Genomic DNA, 23,720 nt, shown 5'->3' with positions numbered 1-23,720 from the left:
CTGCTCCCTTGTTATTTCCACTCAGGATCACAGATTCAAGGTGGATCTGCATGCTGATTTGGCACATTTTACACTGGATGTCCTTCATGCCACAACTCCACATTACATGGAGAAATGTGGCAGGGGTGGAGTTTGAATCGGGAACCTTACGTACTGAAATCAAGCACACAAACCACTTGACCACCTGACAAATAAAAATCTTATTCTTATAACTTATTCATTTTTCACTTGAAACACTGAATGAAGCAATTCCATCAAAATGCAATTCAGCTCATCCACATGCTTGAAATACTACACTGGAGACATCTAGTAGATGGCAAAAGGGTACCCCCCCCCTTCCCACAAAGGAATCTCTGGCTACGGCCCTGTCAGTGATGGTGCAGCTGTATCACTTTATAATTGAATTCCTGGCAGCTGCAATGCTTGGCATTTGGACCGGGAACAAAACGAGCTAGGAATTTCATTTTAACTGACGGCACACGGCTAAATATAAAACAACATCAGAGCAAACTGATGTTGGCCAAGTGGTTAGTGCGTTCGGTTAGTGTGAAAGGTTCTCGGTTCAAACCCCACCCCTGGAACATTTCTGTATGTGATGTAGAGTTGTGTCAGGAAGGGCATCTGCCATAAAACGTGCCAAATCAACATTTGGCTCTGCTCTGGGGACCTCTGAGTGAAAACAAGGGAGCAACCGAAGGGTCTTACTTTTAGAGCAAACTGATGTTATTTCATGCACAGTCACTGCACACATTTGCTTCTGACTCTCGAGATGAGGCGATACACACGGCCTGAAGAGAGGTGTTTGATGGGAACGCAGGCCGACAGATCTGGAGGAGCAGCTGCATCGAGGCTTTCGGGGCCAAATATAGAAAGAGGACAAGAGCCAAAACATATCACACATTTTTTCCCATTAACAGCATAGGTTTGAATCTAACTCGGCGCCAATTAGTTGCAGTATGGACATGTGGGCTTAAAAATAGAGCACGTCTGAGGTGGCGATATACTTGGAACGCAGAGACAGATATCTGTGTCATGGCGGTGTGTGATTTCATGTGTAAACAGGGAGGAAAAATAACAGTCGTCATTGTGACTCCGCAACTGGGAAAGTTACGTGACATTTGTTGCCGTTACCTGCCGTGCTACTTTGAGTCCAGCGCTTCAGCTCAGGCCTATTTTCAATGCGTTTGTCACGTGCACGTGAGGTCTCTTATCTGTGGATTGTGGAATGATGGGCATGCGGCCTGCAGGCCTACCTGTTTACTCTGACGGTTCCCTCTATTGTCGCCCCACTCCCCAGCTTCCTCTGAGGGATTTTTCACATTTTTTTGTGCTCAGCATCGTTTCTGGAACTGGATCACTGCCTCCGGTGGCCGTCTGGTCGCGTTCTACAGGAATTCTTTCCAACGACACATATCTCTGTTTTTCAGATATTTTCAAAGTGAATTATTTTTCCCATTTATCCACGTTAACCTTTTTGTTTTAACTGAGTTGAAACCTGATAGCTTGATTTGTTGCTTTGGTTCCTTAACTTCATCGCAACCTTTAGGCCCGCCATGGAATCAAACACACTAATCCTTTTCATGACATAAATAGACATCAGTTCAATTTTGGTAACCATTATGTAACCTGTGGTAGTTCATGGTTAAGTCTAAACATGACCGGCCAATACCCCGAGTAATGTGCTTCAACTTAATCTACTGCATTTCTAAACTGGTCTTTGTAGAACACACACCGTTGAAGATGAACTCTGACGTTTTTTCAATCCTGGCTCTTTTCAGTCAGGACTTAACTGAATTTAATTGGTGTATTCTTGACGCCATCACGGGCTGACTGGCTGCATAATGGAATTGTAATAATATTAACATCCTTGTGTGGTAGCATAGAGATTATCCCTACAGAGGTAAACGTGTGCATGATTACCTCATTAAATGTGGAGAATGTTTTTTACAATGCCAGTTATACAGTTAGCTGCTTACCTTAGCCTCCAGTCCATACAGGGACGCTGTTCTCCACTGAGGCATCTAAGTAACGCAGTTCCTAAAAATACGAGTTAAAAAAACACCCTAACTGAGGTTAGCCTTAGCTAAGGTAGTTCAGACTCAAAGAGAGGGGTGTGTTCAGGCTTCTTTTGTCACATAGAAAGCCACCCATGCTCCACCCCTTTATGTATTAATGAGTTCATCGTGCTGCTGCTGTTAGTGCAGCAGATAGGCAAAATTATTGTGTATTTTGTGGCTAAAGCATTAAATTTGGCACACATTTTCTAAATTAACTTATACTTGATGTGGAGGCATCCTGGAGCTGACCTCTCATGACCTACAGGGGTCAATGAAGATTATACAGGGGTCAAAATTTAATTATGTTCCAATCATATTGAAAGGTATATCATATTATTTGTCTAATCATAATTATTCCAAAAATGTACAATTTAGACTATCCTTGACTAAATGTTGTGGAGTTACAGGGTAACAACAGCAAAAACGATGACAAAGGTCAATTTCAGTTTGTACAGGGGTCAATAGCTAGGGTCACTTCACACATAGTCCAAAGTTCAGATGAAGTGCACACTTATTGCGCATGACGCAGGAATCGTGTGCAAACCATGTGAAATTGTCCCTGCCTCAAACGCTTCGTACACCTGTTAATACAACAATTTGCGCACACCATCAGCTGAATGACAAAGTGTGCACTGTACAAACCCATCGCACCCTCTCGCGGCAGGTGTCAGCCAAATTCCAGGTGACATGCACGAACATCTAACACCGCTCGTATGGCACTTAGAAAATATGTGGGTTGTCACACTGTTGGCACGACAAGAGACTGCAGACTGTCTACTGTCGTACTTGCTGTGAAATTCGTCTAAGTTCCCCACGACTGTGGAGTTGCCGAGATGTGGCATGTCGTTGGCTACCCCACAACACATGCATGTGTGTGGTCCCCCCCCCACAGGCAAGGCGCATCTCATCTGATCCGAGAGTGACACTTTGGTCTGTGCTCCGGATGGACATGGATGGTCCTGGACATCGGAGGTGCAGAACACGCACCATGTTTTGACGGACATGCGTGTGTGTGTGCTTGCTGTACTCACATCGAAAACATAAAAACATATAGCTTGTGACAGGCTGAAGAGCGCGCACACTGACAAGCTGTTGCAGCTGGACTGGACCGTCAGTTTATGTGGACACGCAGCAAGCGGTCTGAACGTCACGTCTGTCTGACAGGACAGTGAGCGTTGCGCCACAGGACCATATGACAGGCCAACGGTACGACAAATACGCCACTTTCAGTCACATATCAGCAGAAATACACCATAGCAAATGTTGTTTGGCCAGTTATCACAGTGCTTTTTCTTTTCTTTTTTTTAGAAAATATGCTTGTCTGCTTGTTGATTAGAGCCATTTCAAGCTCCTGTTATGAGACAGTGATTGTGGTACAGTGGCAGAGTTGCTGTCTGGTAATCAGGTGGTGCGGGTTCAAATCTTGTGAGTGTTTTTTTTTTTTTTTGTATACCAAGGTTGTTTAACCGCGTGGTGCTGTATTCCGTCAACCCAGTGATATTCACTAATTATACAGCTGGTTTTTATTTCATTTTCCTCCAAATCAGCAGCGCGATGTGGTGCAGCTCATCCCATGGAACACAATGAGAGCAGCTGCAGTAACGTGAGCTGCTGTTCCTGCTCGACAGACACCGTTGCATGTACAAACTGTCGCGCCGGCATCATGCAAGCTTGCCGTTGGTGCGCATGCCTGCCCATCGGCGCAATGTTTCATGGTGCGCAAATTCAAAGTGTTTTGCGCTGTTTTGCCATATTTGTCCAAATGTCGTCCATACTTCGCACTATGTGTGAAGGGGCCTTTAAAGTCGCACCAATGTTGGCAATAAAGTGATGCAAATTATTGGTTGAACTAATAGGATGAATAAATGGAATAGTTTTGTCTGTGTTGAACTGGTCTCCAAAGTAAAGGTCAAACAAGGTCAAAGTCCACTGGATTCTATGACATGTGACATATGTCACCCTGGAATATGAAAACTAAGCATGACAGATGATGCAAAGTATTCCTTTTTGAAATCCTATTAACTCAACCAAGAATTTGCATCCCTTTTTACCAAAATTGAAACAACTTTACCTTTTGACTCCTGTACAAACTGAAATTAACCTTCGTCATCGTTTTTGCTGTTTTTACCCTGTAACTCCACAACGTTTAGTGAAGGATATTCTACCTTTTTGGAATCGTTATGATCAGACAAATAATATGATATACCTTTCAGTATGATTGGAACATTTTTAACTTTTTACCCCTGTGTAATTCTTCATTGACCCCTGTAGGCCATGAGAGGTCACTTCCAGGATACCTCCACATCTGAAAATAAGCATTAGTTCATTTAGAATAAGTGTGCTAAATTTGGTGCTTTAGTCACAAAATTAACAATTCTTATGTAAATTTTAGCTAAGCTGCACCACTATGTGAACGTGGCGATGCCCAGACCACGGCCCAGACAAGGGCGTTAGATTGGCTGTTCTGGGTCTCTATAGAAAACTTACAGGTGATGTCATGCAGGCTTTGTTCAGTATACAGTTTATGTTGATTACAAGATGACTGCCAATGATGAGTTTGTTCTGTAAGACAGACTGCCTCATACGCAAAATTAAAGCAGAAGTTCAAACAGAGGCCAAAATGAAGCCACGGGAAATTTGAGTGGACAGAAATAGAAATCCAGTTTGGTCTCCAAGATGGCTACCCTAAGAAAAAATTCCAAAATCTTCACTCCCCACAGCTGTTGATTGTGGTTTTGGTTTAGTATTGATACCTCAATTCATTTTCAAGACATAACCAACTACTTCAATGTTTTGAATTAAAGTCATTTGAGGGTCAAATGCCCCTCTGGGACTTTGGGACCCAATAATTTTTTCCGCCGTTTGAAGCCTTAGAGAAGACTTGTTCAAAGGATAAGATCTCAAATCAAATGAAAAGCATCAGGGGACTGATTCATACCCTGCATGCTCTACATACCACAATATAAATGTACCAGTAAATATATACGAGGTCTATTAGAAAAGAAACTGACAGTTTTATTTTTTTAAAAAACTATATGGATTTGAATCACGTGTGATTACATCAGCCAAGCTTGAAACCTCGTGGGCATGCGAGAGTTTTTTCACGCATGTCGGTGATGTCATTCGCCTGTGAGCACGCCTTGTGGAAGGAGTGGTCCAGCCCCCTCGTCGGATTTTCATTGTCTGAGAAGTTGCTGAGAGACTGGCGCTGTGCTTCATCAAAATTTTTTCAAAAACTGTGAGGCACATCCGAGTGGACACCATTTGAGAAATTCAGCTGGTTTTCGGTGAAAATTTTAACGGCTGATGAGAGATTTTGAATTGTTTCTATCGCTGTAAGGACTTCCCACGGAGCGGGACGTCGCGCAGCGCTCCGAGGCGACGTCGTCATCCTGTTTCAAGCGGAAAACCTCCAAATTTAAGCCTCTGTTGACCCAGGACGTCGTGAGAGAACAGAGAACTTTCAGAAGAGGTCGGAATCAGCAGATTATCTGGACATTCCACTGTTAAAGGAGATTTTTTTAATGAAAGACGTGCGGACGATTGGCGCGTCGGCTTGCAGCCGGCGCGGCCCGCCCGCCACAGGAAAAACGCCTCTGTGTTGATAACCATTTGTAAAATCCAGGCGGCTTTTGGTGGCTTTCAGTTGAGTGAGTATCTGAGAAATTGTTTAACAGCAGGGCATGTTCCAACTTGTCCTTAAGGCTTTCAACGGAGGTGTTTTTCCTGTGGCGGGCGCGCCGTGCCGGCTGCGAGCCAACGCACCAATCCGTCCGCACGTCTTTCATTAAAAAAATCTCCTTTAACAGTGGAATGTCCGGATAAACTGCTGATCCCGACCTCTTCTGAAAGTTCTCTGTTCTCTCACGACATCCTGGGTCAACACAGGCTTAAATTTGGAGGTTTTCAGCTTGAAACAGGATGATGACGTCGCCTCGGAGCGCTGCGCGACATCCCGCTCCATGGGAAGTCCTTACAGCGATAGAAACAATCCAAAATCTCTCATCAGCCGTTAAAATTTTCACCGAAAACCAGCTGAATTTCTCGAATGGTGTCCACTCGGATGTGCCTCACACTTTTTGAAAAGATTTTGATCAAGCACAGCGCCAGTCTCTCAGCAACTTCTCAGACAAAGAAATTCGGACGAGGGGGCTGGACCACTCCTTCCACAAGGCGTGCTCACAGGCGAATGACGTCACCGATGCGTGAAAAAACTCTCGCTTGCCCACGAGAGTTCAAGCTTGGCTGATGTAATCACACGTGATTCAAATCCATATGGTTTTTTAAAAAAATAATGTCGGATACCTTTCTCACAGACCTCGTAAATGTCTGTAATTATGTATGTTTTTTGTTTTGCTTAGTTTTACTATGACTTCATCATATGACATTCATGTGACTTCATTGTGACATCATTCATATTATCAATCACAAATATTTTGCTGATCAATAGAGCAGACCTGGGCAAACTGCAAAGGGCCACATGCGGCCCTTTGCATGTCTCTGTCCGGCCCTCATGAGGTCTGTGATTATTATTACATATACTAAAAATGTCAAGCTTGTGTGTTGCAAATCATTAGAGAGGTTTATTTAGGTATATTTAAATATTTACACATTATTACAATAATAAAAATTACCTATAAAAGCTATTAAATAGGAAATTTTTTGTAAAATTTGTAATGGGAGACAGCCGAGTTATCGATGGTGTGGCCCTCTGACATAATTCAGGCTCCCTATGTGGCCCCTTGTAAAAATTAACTGCCCACCCCTGCAATAGAGGCTTCAGATCATCCATCTGGGCTTTTTGGTTGTTGAGAGATATATATGAAAAAGGTGTTTTTCAGACTTTTCAGACTCCAAAATCTAATCACATCTAAATATATAAGCAAGTAATATTCCCACCAAGGTTGAAGGAAATCCATCGTGCTGTTTTTGAGTTATCTTGTCCACAAACACACATCAGTGAAACAATACCCTGATATCATCGCTTTGTCAACGCACAGGGTAATCAAGGTCATTTTCAATCAATCAATCAATCAATTTTTTTATATAGCGCCAAATCACAACAAACAGTTGCCCCAAGGCGCTTTATATTGTAAGGCAAGGCCATACAATATAATTTTGAAGGTGAAAGTGTTAATGTGAGGTGTAAAACTATACAAACAACCTCCTATCTGTCTCCAACCACATCACATTTGTACATGTAGCCATCTGAGAGGAGTCACATGAATGAGATTTTGTGATGGGATGACAGTGACGGATGGAACCCAGTGTGGGAGCTCTCGTGATGTGATGTGGAGGGAGCTAAACATGCAGTGATTGGGTCTGGCCCAGTCTCAAAGCACAGCCCCAGTGTTAAACAGGTCATCTGTGCCTATGGGCATTCTGCTGTCTCGCCTTTTGGACATAGGAAGCTACATGTTCATCTCATTCATTAAAGCCAACAGCTCTTCTCTGAGAGCCCATGAGGGGTGACTTTACCTTAATCCTTATTACCTAAAGAGGTCCTTGCTAGTTAGTATGAAACACATACAGTATACGACCTGTGGCCAATACTGGAGCAAACCCTACACACACGGTATGGTTTAAATCTTGTTGCAGGTGCAAGACTCTTTTCAAGTGATGATCTCAGCATCAAGCTGCCCTGAGATTTGTGTCATTTACTACTACTTTTTTCCACATAGTTAGAAAAAAGTATTCAGATGAAAAGATGCCTAAATCTTACATGCAGTAACTCTCTGGTCTCCTTCTTTACGGCAGCATTACATGCATCTGTGTGACACACCTTTGTGAAGAGGATTTACAAGCAGCACACTTGTAGAGGAGATTAACTCTGAGCAAAGATTAAGCAAATTAACCATGATGGTATCGCCCAAAATAACCTGTTGCTGTGCAGTTACTTCAACAGCAGTCATGATGTAGCGTGTGGAATAGCATTTCGTGGATGTTTTCTCAACCGCTGGGAATTTCATGATGCCGACGTAGGTGAGTTCATTTTGAAATCCGGTAATTCATTGAAAACTGATGCAAAGTTCATTACTTCACGTAGGTATGAAGGATTATAGAAATGTCAAACATTACATTTCTTTTTGTATTTAATGAGGCGACTTTTAAATCTTGGAAAACCTAATTTTGTTGGTATATTGTCCAATAGCTATAGTACGATTGTCTATATCAACTGGGGCTTCTACGGTAAATTGCTTCTGATCCGAGGCTTTTCCATGGTATAATAAATGTAAGATGTAATTTAGACTTTTTTTGTGAGACATATTTTGACTTGTGTTGAGACATCGGTTAATCTACATTTTCAGGTCATTAAGTAAGTAAGCTTCTGAGAAAAAACAAAAATACAAAAAGAACACCTTCCATTTAAGGGGAGGTGATGGTCTAGTGGTTAAGCATTGGGCTTAAGACCAGAGGTTCCTCGGATCAAATCCCACCCTGACCGGAAAATCACTAAGGGCCCTTGGGCAAGGTCCTTAGTCCCCTAGTTGTGTAGTGGGCATCTTGCAAGGCAGCAGCCTGACATTGGGGTGAATGTGAGGCATTGATGTGTAAAGCGCTTTTAGCGTATGATGCAGATGGAAAAGCGCTACGTAAATGCAGTCCATTTATGTAAAAATGTGTTGCATCTGCAGCAGTTTAGTTTAATCGCCATTCAACCACTAAATGATACACACATTTTGAGCTTGAGCATGCTTGTACCTTGTATGGCAGCACCCTCACATCAGAGTGAATGTGAGGCATTATTGTAAAGCGCTTTGAGCGTCTGATGCAGATGGAAGAGTGCTATATAAATGCAGTCCTTTTACCATTTAATCAAGTAAAGCTGGGTTTACACTGTGCAAGTTTTGGCCCTTTTTGAGCTGATTTTTCACTCATGCAAGAAATTTTGATCGCGTAAGTTTCAGCTTAATTGTGCGTCCTGCATTGTGTAGTATACATGGAATAACGAGCTGTATTTAACCTCTCACGACCACCTCCCCATCGGCAATTGTATGGTCAGATAAATCCAACCTGTTTGATATTCTGGTCAGCCATCGTGAGGGTATCGCGCTGTTGAAGCAGTCCTATGAGTGTCTAGGAGCTGATTTACCCCAACCTCTCGCACTGCGTGTGTGCAAACACCGATGCGGAATTGGAGAGAGCATAAACAGTGATCATCTCTTTGGGAGAGAGCAGCTTCTGTTTACATTTTGCTTCCGGAAACACCAACATGTGTTTTTTGAATGTGCAAAGTGAGTAGTCAGATCACATCAGAGCATCAGGCCGTATAGTATGAGAACATAAATCGTGCGCTCTGAACTTTTACACCGTGCAGTTTTGTCGTACAGTTTGAGTTGGTGCCAAGTACAACGATTGAAAATATTGTACAGTGTCTGCCCAGCCTCATTTAGCAGGCTTCCCAAAATAGGAGTCATGCTACCTAATGGTCACAGTCATATGAAGTAAACAACATATGTTTGCTTGATGTCACTCAGCTCTTGACACATCATAAATCCCAACTTTAAGATCCCTAAACCTAGTCAGAATCCTATAAGAATCCTGTAAGAATCTCGTAAGACCTCTTTCCTATAGGACAGTCATTTGACGTAAACATGTTTACTTGATATCATTCATCTGTTTGCATATTATAAACCCCAACTTCAAGCTGCCTTAACTGTAAAAATCCTATAGGAATTCCCCAGGTAATCTTACAAGACCCCTTTTCTATGGGAATTCTACAGAAATCAATCTATCATCAAACATTATGCGCATCAATGCCAAGTAACCACAAGTTGGCCACGCCCCATTAGCGCCAATCAGGCAACATATGCCAACTGCTTGTTGAATGCACAGAGATACCGTGACGAGATCCTGAGGCCCATTGTTGTGCCATACATCCAAGAACATCACCTCATGTTGCAGCAGGATAATGCACGGCCCCATGTTGCAAGGATCTGTACACAATTCTTGGAAGCTGAAAATGTCCCAGTTCTTGCATGGCCGGCATACTCACCGGACATGTCACCCATTGAGCATGTTTCGTATACACCGGTCCATGTCTGGACCGGCGTATACGACAGCGTGTACCAGTTCCTGCCAATATCCAGCAACTTCGCACAGCCATTGAAGAGGAGTGGACCAACATTCCACAGAACACAATTGACAACCTGATCAACTCTATGTGAAGGAGATGTGTTGCACTGCATGAGGCAAATGGTGGTCACACCAGATACTGACTGGTATCCCCCCCCCCCCCCCCCCCAATAAAACAAAACTGCACCTTTCAGAGTGGCCTTTTATTGTGGGCAGTCTAAGGCACACCTGTGCACTAATCATGGTGTCTAATCAGCATCTTGATATGGCACACCTGTGAGGTAGGATGGATTATCTCAGCAAAGGAGAAGTGCTCACTATCACAGATTTAGACTGGTTTGTGAACAATATTTGAGGGAAATGGTAATATTGTGTATGTGGAAAAAGTTTTAGATCTTTGAGTTCATCTCATACAAAATGGGAGCAAAACCAAAAGTGTTGCGTTTATATTTTTGTTGAGTGTAAGAGTTAGAAATTTGTATGAAAAAGGGAACATCCTTAATACTAAAATACTGTCTTTACTCTTCCAGCAACTCGGTATGATGAATGAGACGAGGATTCCGAGGATCTTTCCTGAACGTTCATCGGGGAGCGGACACACCTGTAGCACCCCACATCACACAAGTGTTGTTGACACCACTCTCTCAAAACGGGTCTGCTTCTACAAAAGTGGAGATCCTCAGTTCAACGGTCTGCGTATGGTGATCAACAACAGGACTTTTAAAACCTTCGATGCCCTCCTTGATAGTCTGTCTAAAAAGGTTCCCCTGCCTTTTGGGGTGAGGAACATCACCACGCCTAGGGGGATCCATGGAGTCTATAGTTTGGATGAACTGGAGGATGGAAAGTCATATATCTGCTCTGATTACAGTAAGGTAAAACCTATCAATTTGGCTCTGGCCAAGAAGAAAATGCTGCCTTGGTACCACGCAAGACCTGTTAACTCTCAACGTTGGACAGCGCAGCAGGTTCGGATATACCCCGGCCGGAATGCTCTCAAGCAGGAGCCGGTGGTTCTAAGAACACCAAAGAGGCTGCTGGTTTTTCAGAATGGTGACCCTTCTATAAGACACACAGTCATTCTTCGAAAGAGGACTATGCCCACGTTTGAGTTTATTCTGGAATATATTTCAGAGTTGATGCAGTACCAAGTGGTGAAACTATACACAGGCGATGGCAGACGTGTGAGTGTTTTAGTCTATCTTATTACTATACAGTATAACAGTTTAAAATTTATACACAAGCACTTCGAAGAATGACAAAAAACTGCCTTAAAACTGTACATTAACAGTTTTCATATCTGAAATGTAAAAGGAAATGTAAAAGCTTCTTGGATGGAATAACACTGGCTTTTGGGATGAATATTTCCTCAAAATCTATAAAATTAAATTCTCTTCTGTAGCCCTCCATATATCCCAGTTGACCCACGACTAACGTGCAGACCTTAAATCCTAGTTCAGTCGCTTGTATTTTATCATCAATTGGAACATTTGAAAACATTGCTTTGGGTAACTTGATGACGTATTGAGGCCCAATTCAGCACAGCTCCTGAAGTTTTCCTTTTGATACAGACTCCGCAAAATTGGTTCAAAATAGGTTTCAGAACACTCCGGAGCAGTGTTTTGAGTTTACGTCACTAATCTGTAGAACCAAAGAAAATTTTTGTCACCATCCCCAGTCACACGTTCTATCTATTGGTTGATTTTGGTTTTATTTTTCCGTACTTCTCACTTATTAGTTGGGTGGAGCAACGAGCACACATCATGCTCCAGTGTTCAGGAGGAAGACAAATGAGGTCTGTTTTTAACAACAGCTGTTCATTATTTTCTACAATGAATCCAGCATCCACTAACAGTCCATAACTTAACTGATGCTCCTGAAGGCAGATTCCTCCACTAACCATCCAGTAGGTGGCAGTACATCTTTTGTGGCATTATAGAGGCAAAACAAAGGTATAGTTCCTCTTTTGATCGAGCTGGTGCGTCAGTGTTCACTAGCTGCAACAGGGTTTATCATTATACAGTGGGACGAAAAAAAGTATAACAACTGAACTTTTACCCACTTGAATTTTGTAATGACATCAAATTAAAATATTAATAATATCCTGGCTTCTGTATGTAAAAATTTCTAAAATTACTCCATTTAAAGTCACAGTGCAGCTTATATCAACAACGAGATATAAATGAAACAAAAATATAAAAGTCAAAATGATTGGCTTGCATCTGCAATTACACCTTTAGTGTAACCAAAGTAAATCACTTTTACAGCCAGTTTTGTTCAGACAAGTCAGGGGATGAATACATGAACATTTCCAAGTCGATTTCATTTGCTTCAATTATTAAAGTACAAATAGTACTTTAATAATTACTCTAATAAATAAATTTATAAATCTTATTTATAAATTTATTTATAAATAAATAAATCTTTAATAAATAAATACTCTATCGAAAATCTGTCTAGAGGAGGGTGCATAAGGAGACAAGTGAGGAAAACCACCAAGACACCCAGATGGCTTTGTAGGAGTTACTGGTTTCTGTGGCTGTGACTGAAGAAACTGTGCATAGTGGAACTGTTGTCTGTTGTTTCCTCACTCACAACTTCATAGCGGAGTGGAGCAAAGAAGGATGTTCATACAACAAAACAAATCAAATCTAGGCTTGCATTTCCCAAACTGTAGCTAAAATTTCAAGTCGTCTTTTAGGAAAATTCTTCTCTGCTCCAACCCACCATGATGTTGTGTAACTGGTCATGCAAAATCTGCATTACCAGTGATTTTCTTTATTTTTTCTAATTGCAGTCACAAAAGTCTATAACTTCTTCAGAGTTGCCTGGGTGTCTTGGGTGTCTTTCCTCACAAGTCTCCTTCTTGCACGGTCACTCACTTTTTAAAAACGACCTCCTCCACACATATTTAACAGACAATACCATACTGTTTTGTATATGGGTGACTTCATGAAAAGGGGTCACCATTGCACAAGCCAGCATTATTGGTCAGTAAAAACAGAACAGCCCCTATGTGCACGGAAAAATATAAAATAATTGTCTCTATTTATATTGATTAAATAACTGTGAAAGCATAAAGGACATAATTATCTTAGAATTTTTGTTTTTTGAGTTGTTATCTGAAAAGCGGGACACCAAACCCCACCAAATTTGTGACATACAGCACCTAAGTATTATTTTGGTAAAAATAAATAAAAACCACTTCAACTAATTTATCAGAATTTACTACTGATTTGATGGGCATATGGTAACATTAACATAGATCAGTGTCCTAATCACTTGGTATGGCTGCAGAGATCATGCCAAAAATGTGGTGTCGAATGTAACCCGTAGTGTCCCGGTCTGTTATATTTAAAGCCCATGTTCCTAAACTGCTAATTTATTCAATGAATAAAACTCCACTTGTGTTGTTTGAAAGCACCACTCCTGAGAGCCTTAAACCCGTAGGGTGATCCAATTTTTTTGAACAATAAAGTAACAGTCATCAATTCCATATGTGTTTGTTTCGCATCCCGGTTCGAACAGTTATGTCAAAAAATATGTCCCAATATAGCTGCCAAAAATAGCACTCTGGGGCTTTCCCACGAGCCTATCCAAAAAAAAAAAAAAACAAGTATATCATGACTTATCTCAGTAGTGGATTGTATGTATTCCTCATGGTCCGTTTGTTCATATCTTACAGTCTATATCACCTTGCTAGGAAATGTAAAAATTGTTCATGTATCCATACACTGTATCCATACCCTGATTTATCTGAAGAAAACTGACTGTAAAAGTGATTATTTACTTCAGTTACACTAAAAGATGCAGGTACTTATGCAACCTATACTTTTGGCTTTTGTAGTATGTTTTATTTAATTTATGTCATGTTGTAGAGATTAGGTTTGACATGAGAAACGAAAGTGTTAAGCCTCTTGGCAACTCACCCAAATACTGCAAACAACATTCTGCAATACAGCATTGGAGACAACAGAGCAATCAGGATTTTACATTGTCCTTATGTTATAATGTCTCATTTCATTTACTCATCAGTTCATGCAGGTTTGCAATGAATAATGTGCAAATTTGACATACTAAAGGGCCCTTTATTTTTCTGTATACTGCAGGTGGACAGTCTCCCAGGCTTGATATTGTGTTCTGGGACTGTAGTGGCTGCAGGCATGGAGCCTTTCAAAGCTGCAAACTATATTGCACATATGACACAGTTTGTGACATGGCTTCCTACCAACCGAATGGGTCTTACAAGACTGAAGTCTGCAAACCGTACGTTTCTGCAAGACTGTGTGATTGTTTCATTTTGATAATGAAGATTAGACTTATATATGACCACATTTACAGTAGATAAGTGTACCACTACAGTGGGCCTTCACGAAGTGACACAAAGTGTGTCTGCAGTAATCTAATGGGATGAAGGCTGAAAGTGCTGAGGCAGTGATACTACTCATAATGCTGCAGATGACCTACATTTACTTTTAATATGGCTGCCAGCTCTTGTACGTCAGGAGCTCTGTATCATCATACTTGTTTCTAAATCTTTTTCCTTTCTTTCCTTTCCCTTTATGTATTTGTTGGTCTTCTTCAAACTGTCTACAACATTCACTTATCTACTGAAGGAAAAAAGAAGCCTGTATTGTACACAGCAAGGGCGAGACATTTCTCCCCGTCTTCGGAGAGGTACGTCGTGAATCGGATTCATGACTCCCTCGCAGAAAGTTCTTGTGACCATCACAGCAATCCTGCAAATTCTGTGGAGTTGGAGTCGAGTCACATAATTGATTCTTTAGCAGAAACGGAGGGTGAGACTGGCCTCTGTGACGGAGCTGAAGGGCAGGACTGTGTGCTCCCCACTGATGATGACATTGAGAAATCCTTTAGGGTGAATCAAGATGGCAGCATCTCTGTGGAGATGAGGGTACGATTGACAATTAAGGAAGAAGAAACCATCCAATGGATGACCACTCTCACACGAGCAAGTGTGGCCAATCACATTGATGCAACCTCATTACATGAACTTCAGCCAAAGCAAGAGGTGAGCTTGCAGAAACCAAACCCACTAGATGCAGCAAACCCTGATGGCTGCATTGACATTATCAAGAATGTTTCATCTTCACTGGAAAATGGGCTCGACAGTGAAAGCAGCAAAGAAGAGGATAAGATCAAAACACAGATGGATGTGATGTCTCCAAGGAAAGCTCTGACCCCAGGATCTAGACAAGATAGAACAAAGCAAGCCTCTGTTGAGAGTATCACGTCAGACACAGCGGACGGGATTCAGGAAGGTATAGTTGGCTCGTACTCCTATAAAGAACAGACAGAAGATGGCGCATTGACGGAGTATTGCATGGTCAAGCAGAATAACACCAAACCAGTACCTAAGCCAAGAAGATTCGGCTCAGAGGATGGTAGCAGTATCAACAACATGAATGTATCCACATTCAAAACAGCAGGGATGACCGAAATCCAACAGACTGAATCCAGCAGTGAGGAGGTCACCAAATCGGTTTTACAAATAAATGAACTGCAGACCTTCCAAGATAATTTCCTTTCAAATGTTTGTGCACAGGGTGTGCCTAATACTGGGGCTCCTCCTGATGGACCACCTACTTTAAACAAAGCACACTTCTACGAGAATGAATTTGAAACTAAGCCTGGAAAAGCCTCAACAGTGTCGGAATCCACTTGTGTCTGGGGGGGTGAGAACCTGTCAGTAACATGGGACGTGAACCCAAAAACTAGGGCAATGCAAGCAACTAGTGTTCAGGGAAAAACCGCTACACTCACTAAAAGCAAAGAGAAGCCTTCCCAAAGAGAGGTCAGTAAAGATAAGAAGAGATCCTCAAAAGGGACCAAGAAAGGTGTTTATCGAATTTTGTCACCAGGAAAAACACCAAAAGAGCCTCAGAACACCACCCGAAAACAAAAGAAAATGAAACCATTTTCTAGCACTGGATTCATTAAGAGAATTTATGGTAATAAGTCAAAATCTGCCAAAAGTACAACAAAGGTTAAAAAAACAATACAAAACAAAAACATGGGCATTCCAACACAAAGCTTACAACTTCTTGATGACATCATTAAATGTACAATCAAAGACCTAAATACACCAACACAACTGACTGACTATGTAAGTGACACATTTCTTTTGGAAACTCCCTTACACCAGCCAAGGGGGTTATTGAGACGGCAAACATCAATGCATCAGGATAATAAAAATGAAAAGGAGTCCGATTATGTCCACAGTACCTTGTCACAGCCTGCTTTTAATTCGTCCAGCTCTGTCACCAATGAATATGTGGCCAAATGGCTGAAGAACGCACATCTAGACCCCGCTATATACACAGATGAGGAAAGTAAAAAAAGTGACCCTGTAGCTCATCAAGAAACAGACAGCACCACGTCTGTGGAGTTAGAAAGTAATCACAGCTTGAACACTACGGCACAGGAAGGAAAATGTTTAGAGGAGAAATCAGAAATACTAACATGTCCAACTGTTAAAGGTGACCCCATGGTGGAGAATTTGCTTGGAACTTTGATAAAACAGAGAGTTCAGTCATTTGAAAGTCAGTTAGTATCATCAAACCCACTCAATGAGAAGACAGCTGTCTCTAATCACACATCTGTTTTAAATACAGAAAACAATACAGAAGAAAAACTTTTTTCAAATGGTGCCTCTTCTCAAATTAACTCACTCATTTGCAACTTTTTGAAAGGAATGCCATCAGAATCACAACAAACTGCAAAACCATCCAACAGGTGCTCATTGGTGAATCCACCACCAGGAGCTCCACCATCTGCTGAAAACATTGGTGGGGAAATGGAGCAATCAAACACTGAGCCTTCAGCAGGCAGTAGTCCATTATACAGGCTGTCATCAATGAGCAGTCAAACAACAGACACTAATACAGTAACGTGCAGTGCTACAACTGACTGGACCGTATCAACCACTGACCACAAAGGCATTCCTTCCACGCCAAACAGAGCATCAATACCAAGAACCTCATCTATTAAAAGAACCCCACTGGTCAGTAATCTATCCCTTGAAAGGAAAATGTCTCTCAGAAAGGCATGTGTAGATAAATATGCTTTAAGCAGTGATGCTACATTGGAAAAAGACACATCATCTCTCCCAGTTAACATTGCAGGAGAAAATATGCTGTCCAACAGTTCAACAGGGCTACAAAGACCAAATGAAACTTTAACAGAAAACAATCGCCACACAGAGAGCAACTTAGATTTGAAGAGCAATCCGTCATGCTGCACTTCTGCATCTCCTATGAGTTTAACATCAAAAGACCGAGCATCGACAACCAGCATTTCATCAACTGAGGCGTTGATATCAAGTGATCTTCCGTTTAACAAGGTAAAAATTATGAAAACACAACCACATGTGTCAGCTCTAACAGAGGCATCGTCACATAAACCCTTGGCGAAACATGTAAAACTAATAAGCAGTCCATCACCAGAAAGGAGAAGTCCAATCAAGAAATCTATTCCAGAAAAATCTAAACTTCAAAATAACTCTGCAAAATCATCACCATCACTTCCAAATAACCATCGCGCTGACACAACTGCATCACGGAATACTGGGATACAAAAACGTACAACTCCAAATGCTAGCCCATCTACCAACAGAAAACAGGTACCTCAGAAACCCCGCCTGCAAACAAAACTCTCTCCATATTCTCAGTCTATAGATATGGTGTCACCACCTCAAAGACACAAATCCAACACAAAGTCGCTCTCCAGGCATACCTCCTTAGACAGCGCAGCGGAACTTGCCAATAAGAAGCAGAAAAAATCCTCACCCCGTAAAAAAACAACTTCAACGAAACCAAAAGCTGAACTGAAAAAAACACTCAACAGTGACAAATGCACACAAGTGACTGATGACATTAAAAATGTTCAAGGTAAATCCGTAATAGAAACACAGCCATTACCAACAACAAGCCAGCCAAGTACCAATCCTGTGCTTCACAAGATCTGCTTTTCCATTAAGTCAATTCGACAAATCTCACAAAGCAAAAGGCCTGACAGCGTCCCCGACTTCTCTTCTCATGTGGCATCTACATTTGGCTCATCGTCCAAAGCTCTTCTTGCTTTTCTGTCTGTCATGACAATAAAAGATATCATAATTAACTTTAATATGTACGAGATCAATGTAGCCAATGCCAGCTGTGCAGAAGCTTTAAAAATGATCGATTCTCTTAGAGAAATTGCAGGTATCGAAGAGTCTCAGAAGTTAAAACTTAGCTTGGCAAATTTACAACAGTCAGCCTCAAAAGAGCTCCTGCAAAGCTGGAAGAGCTTTCAGGAACTCTGTGACACAAAATGCAAGAATCAACATTCTACTCCAAATTATTCAGTGCAAGCACTCGGAATTCGGGCTGGTCCTCCTCAAGACTGCGGCATTGATGAATACGTTGATGAGATAATGGGCAAACTCGACATCCCTGAGACTCTCAAGGAGGAACTGGCTTCTCTTTCAGTGCCCATTGGAAGTGAGCGTATCGATGAAGACCAGATGACCACCAAGGAAATCGATGATGCAAACATAGACCGTTTCTTCATCGACGATGCTCTTAATACCACGGATGCTACTGAGAGTTTCGTCATTAAAACATTCACAGATATTACACAATCCAACATATGTGAAATAGAGGGTCGGACTGAGCAGAAAACCCAAGAGGAGATTTATCAATTATGTCCTAAGGTTGGGGCGAAGTATCTCATATCTGTGGAAAGCACGCCTGGACCTGGAAAACAACTTACGCATGACAAGTTGTCCACAGATGAGGAGGTTCAGAATATGTCAAGTGCGAATATGATGATATGCACAGGAAGCACAGCTAGCTCAGAGCAACATGAGAGACATATGTCTGAAGAACAAGCTGAATGTGACAAAGAGGACAAGAAACCAAGCACCAAACACTATGTGGAACTTGCAGCGCGCAGCAAAGACAGTTTGTCGAGTGATAACATTGACAATGGGTTTCTGTCAGAGGAAGAGCAGTCAGAGGGTGAACGTGATGGGCTGAGAAATGTAGCTGCCTGTTCTACCCCTGCAAGTCTACCTAACTCAAAGATCCAACAGGAGATGCAAACGGTCAGTACAAGACAAAACCTCAGTGGTCAGGAAAGCGCAAGAAACTCACACGTGGATGCGCCAGTTAATTTAGAGATAGATCAACCACAAACTGAATGTAAGAAACTGAACATTATTTCTGAGGAATGTTTGTCTGGCACTGAGCAAGAGAACATGGACGAGGAGCAGGAACCTCATGATGATCAACAAAATCACCATCAACAGGTGCGTGAAAACACACCAAAGGATGACAAGTTTAATCAAGGTGGCATCACACCAGTGTGGAAAGTTCAAAAGGAAAGCAGAAATTTAAGCAACCTGGCAGAAAATCAGGTGTCATTTACAACAAAAGATGACAGTGGCTTCATAATACAGCCTGACACTTTGGAAAAGCACTACGGTTTTGATGTAGATGAATACCACAGCACCTGTGATGAACAAGCAGAGGCGATGCAGTCAAAAGTCCAAGTCGACCCAATCAGCTGCTCAGTTCGTGAGGAGAAAGAACCCAGCTCGGAGGAAGTGTGTGCAGAGAGATACAAAGAGCAGAGCTTTCCATCGTATCAGGCAACTCAGGCAAGCTCAAAACTGCCCAAAGGTATCAAACGTGAAAGGGCTCTAGAAAAAGTCACACATCAACCTGAAGAACAAATACAGCAGTCTGTCGCAGAAAGGGTAACCCTTCTGGAAAACCAAGTTGCTGAAGCACAGAGGAGTACCAGTAGCAGACGTATGTTTTCACAAAGACGTGCTCATCTTGTGTCAGATGTTGAGGATTCGTCCTCTGACTCACACACATCTCATTCTGCTCTCCACACCCGATCAGCTCCGCAGTCATCGTTATCTTTCAGCTACGATTCAAATGGAGTTGTAACCACAGAGTCTGATGGTAACAGGGTGAGGTCCATCAGGGAAATGTTCCTGTCAAAAAGCGCTGCAGATATTCAGGGATGTCAGAGATGCCTTCCGAGTCCAAACACCTCAGAGTCGAGAACAGACACGTCAGCTAGCGGTGGTTATCAGTCTCAGATTTCAAGTGAGTTATCCAGCGTTGAAGATGACTCATCACGAAAATCAATCAGTAAAGGCTTTGTGAGAAGAACGATCGAAAGGCTTTACGGCAAGAAAGGTCCTCCGTCTGATGAAGATGCAAGCCAAAGTTCTTCATTTGAACCAAAACAAAACAAGAAAGAAGACACTGTCATGTCCCGGTCCAAAGCCATATCTGAGTTGTCTTATTTCAGTTCCAGTAATGCACTCAGTACCTTAACAGAAGTGACACGATGCATCCCGTTTAATGCACAAGTTGGACCTGGAGAAAGTGTTCGTGTTGATGAAGGAAAATGTATCCGCAAAGACAACACATTCATTAAAAAGTCTGTTTCAGATCCAGTTGGAATAAATAAGACACTGTCTCCCCAACATGGACATGAAATGTGTGAGGATACAGAAGAGAGTCCACCATATTCACTTGCCAGTAGAAAGTCTGACTTGGAAGATGAGACCAAATCATGTTCAACAAAGTGCACCTACTTTTCTTTGCCCCATACGAGTGACTCAGACTTATGTCAGGATGAAGTGAGTGCTGTGAATGTAGAAAGTGTTGAAGAGACAATAGATAAGGAGAAAATGCAGGCAGAGAAGAACAGCACATTGGCCCGCATTGGTGTGACTGACTTTAAGATGCTGGATAACAAAGTACACCCGCTGATAGGGGGCCCAGCTGATGACAAAGTCATACTTGTGCAGCCTGGGAAAGGTCAGGGTGTTGTTGACAGAAGGGTTCAGGAACCCGACGTGTTGGATTTTTTATACAATTTTTGTGGACAGAACTGCCCAATCCTGTAATTAATAATTATATTAATTTAAGATAATTCTTTCATTTCAAAAAAGGTATCACAGAGCGTGCACACACTACCCTACAGCCCACAGGAAATATTGGGTCCTTCAATTTGGCTGTTGGTGGTTGTACAGCCAAAAAGACATATGGAGTTTGGTTACTATCAGGCATATATAGTATAAGCTATAAACTCTCAAGCAATTTATAGGAAAGAAACTTATCCTTTTGACATTCTAAGCTAAAATTCAATGGGGTTGCTGGGGTCAGGCAATGCAACATACATACATATAGTAGTTATGATCGGTTATGATCGGGGACGTACAGCAAACGTTATCGCTCTTACAATAAATTTTCCTGGTTATAAAATACCATGTGTAACCTTGACCTTTGTTGTTCTGACAACACACACACACACACGTCCCAAAATAAACAGAATTTTGGGATTGGAATGTAACTATATATCTCAAATTTGCAACCTTCAGAATTGCACAGTATGTGTAAACTACAGTCTCACCAATATGGATTTTGTTGGGGGGTTGAAGCCAGTATTTTTCAAGAATATGTTTGCTGGTATATAAAAGTGTGGCTTTTTTTTCTTGCTAACTTTTACAAAATGTAAGACAAACAGCCTAACACAGAAATATAGCTGTCTGGCAGTGTATGAGTATTTTTTCAAGAATCGAACCAATGTACGTCACGCTGCCATCACTTGGATTGGGAGTCACTCAGCATTTGCCTAAAATAGACATCATCAATTTTGGCCTCACCTAGCTAGTGGCAGAACAGCCACTCATGTTTTGTTGCTGTAAACCCACCACTCTGATTGAAAATGAATGGCAGTTGGTCACTTTGCCTCTGTCTCTTGTGTCTATTGTGACAAAGGGGTGATGGGGTCCCAGCCATGTTTGACAGCATTGTAAACAATGCTGTCTGAGCACCCTTTGCTGGACCACCTACAGAAAGACACTGTTTTCAACAGCCAAAGTGTTTTCTGCATTGTTTTTTTTGGTGAAACTAAAGTTGTCATGTCTACATAAATAACACGGATACAAATAAGTTAGTGAAAGGCTCATATCAGCCAATATTATCAGCCAACTAATGTATTGGTTAGGCTGTATTTTAAACTATTAGTTTAAAACTAGCAAAAAAGAAAAAAAAAAAGAAAGAAAGAAACTACATCCAGTGACCTTAATACATAACTGGCATAGTTTTTGTGGGACAGAGAGACTGTTAATGTGACAACAATACCTTTCTAACGTTGATGGGTTACATTAAAAAGTAATTTTTGTGTGTGTGTGCAAATAAATATGCACTAAAATATCACATAATTTCAGTGCCTACTTAAGAATGTTGTCATAGCCTTGGCACAACACACTTTCATGGCAATTACAGAATATGTTGGGGAGGTGATGGTCTAGTGGTTAAGCATTGGGCTTGAGACCAGAGGATCCTTGGTTCAATTCCCAGCGTGACCAGAAAATCACTAAGGGCCCTTGGGCAAGGTCCTTAATCTCCTAGTTGCTCCCGGTGTGTAGTGGGCGTCTTGCATGGCAGCAGCCTGACATTGGGGTGAATGTGAGGCATTGATGTGTAAAGCGCTTTGAGCGTCTGATGCAGATGGAAAAGCGCTACGTAAATGCAGTCCATTTATGTAAAAATGTGTTGCATCTGCAACAGTTTAGTTTAATCGCCATTCAACCACTAAATTATACACACATTTTGAGGTTGAGCATGCTCCCTGTACAAAGTAAACTTATATAGATCTTTTTTTCCCTTTCCCCTTTTTGTAACATCATGATTGTGTATTTGCCTTGCACGCATCAGAGCAGCTCCTTCAGGTTGCCTGTCAAGAGCATAGAGTATTACTGTAATCTTGTTTAAAACAGTTAAAACGGGTCAAATCCCCACAGGTGACAGGAACCAATCCTCATCGCACTGCATAAACACACCATCTTATACCTGCAGCTCATGGTGCTGTATGGCTACATACATAGAAGCAGTTTTTAAACAGAAAATGTACAGCTTGCTCCAAACAATTACCAAACAGATGCTTGATTTAATGTAATTTTTAATATTGCTTTGAAATTGGTTTTAAAAGGTGTAAATTATATATTTATTGATTTTTCACTCGGAACACATGTGGCAGATGTGATTAGCATAGACAATGTTACAATGTGGCAGCTGTGAAAATGTTTCTCATTAAATTTGTGTATGAATAAACTTGTGTATTTGCAACTGCAGATTGTTGGCTTTTATTTTACATTTAGCTTTTTTAAGCGATGCAGAATGAAATTTCAAAGGGGTTATCAGACACTGTGGCCGGTTCAGTTCTCCATTTCCTCAAAGGTTTTTGTGTCATTTACACAGACAGCAATAATCTGACCGTTGATCTTGTTCTAAATATAACATTTTATTTATGTGTTTACATGAGATGTTTAAAGAATATTCTATTCACATTCTCACTTAGATGTTACAGATCATAGTCCGAGTAATGACTCGCAGCTTCATTACATCCTCTTTGTTGTACGTGTCTCAAAATGCTGTGAAAACTCCAATAGAACAACATAGTCTGATTAAGGTATTCGTGTCAACAGCGCACTTTAATAATGCGGACTAAGGTCGAAATACTCCACGTCTTAATTAGATTGTTGAGTCGTCCACA

At 41.5% G+C, this 23,720-nt stretch overlaps 1 protein-coding gene across 1 annotated transcript; it reads left to right on the top strand.

Annotated features, from left to right (window-relative positions):
- The first annotated feature begins 10,675 nt into the window (after window positions 1-10,675).
- On the top strand, window positions 10,676-21,087 carry LOC117506655. The gene is given in 3 exon segments (XM_034166581.1): window positions 10,676-11,317; window positions 14,243-14,399; window positions 14,750-21,087. Coding segments are annotated over 3 exon segments (7,137 nt in total).
- The last annotated feature ends 2,633 nt before the right edge of the window (window positions 21,088-23,720 follow it).

This window comes from Thalassophryne amazonica, chromosome 1, assembly GCF_902500255.1.
Source record: "Thalassophryne amazonica chromosome 1, fThaAma1.1, whole genome shotgun sequence".
NCBI lineage: Eukaryota > Metazoa > Chordata > Actinopteri > Batrachoidiformes > Batrachoididae > Thalassophryne > Thalassophryne amazonica.
This window is presented reverse-complemented; position numbering and strand designations above follow the sequence as displayed.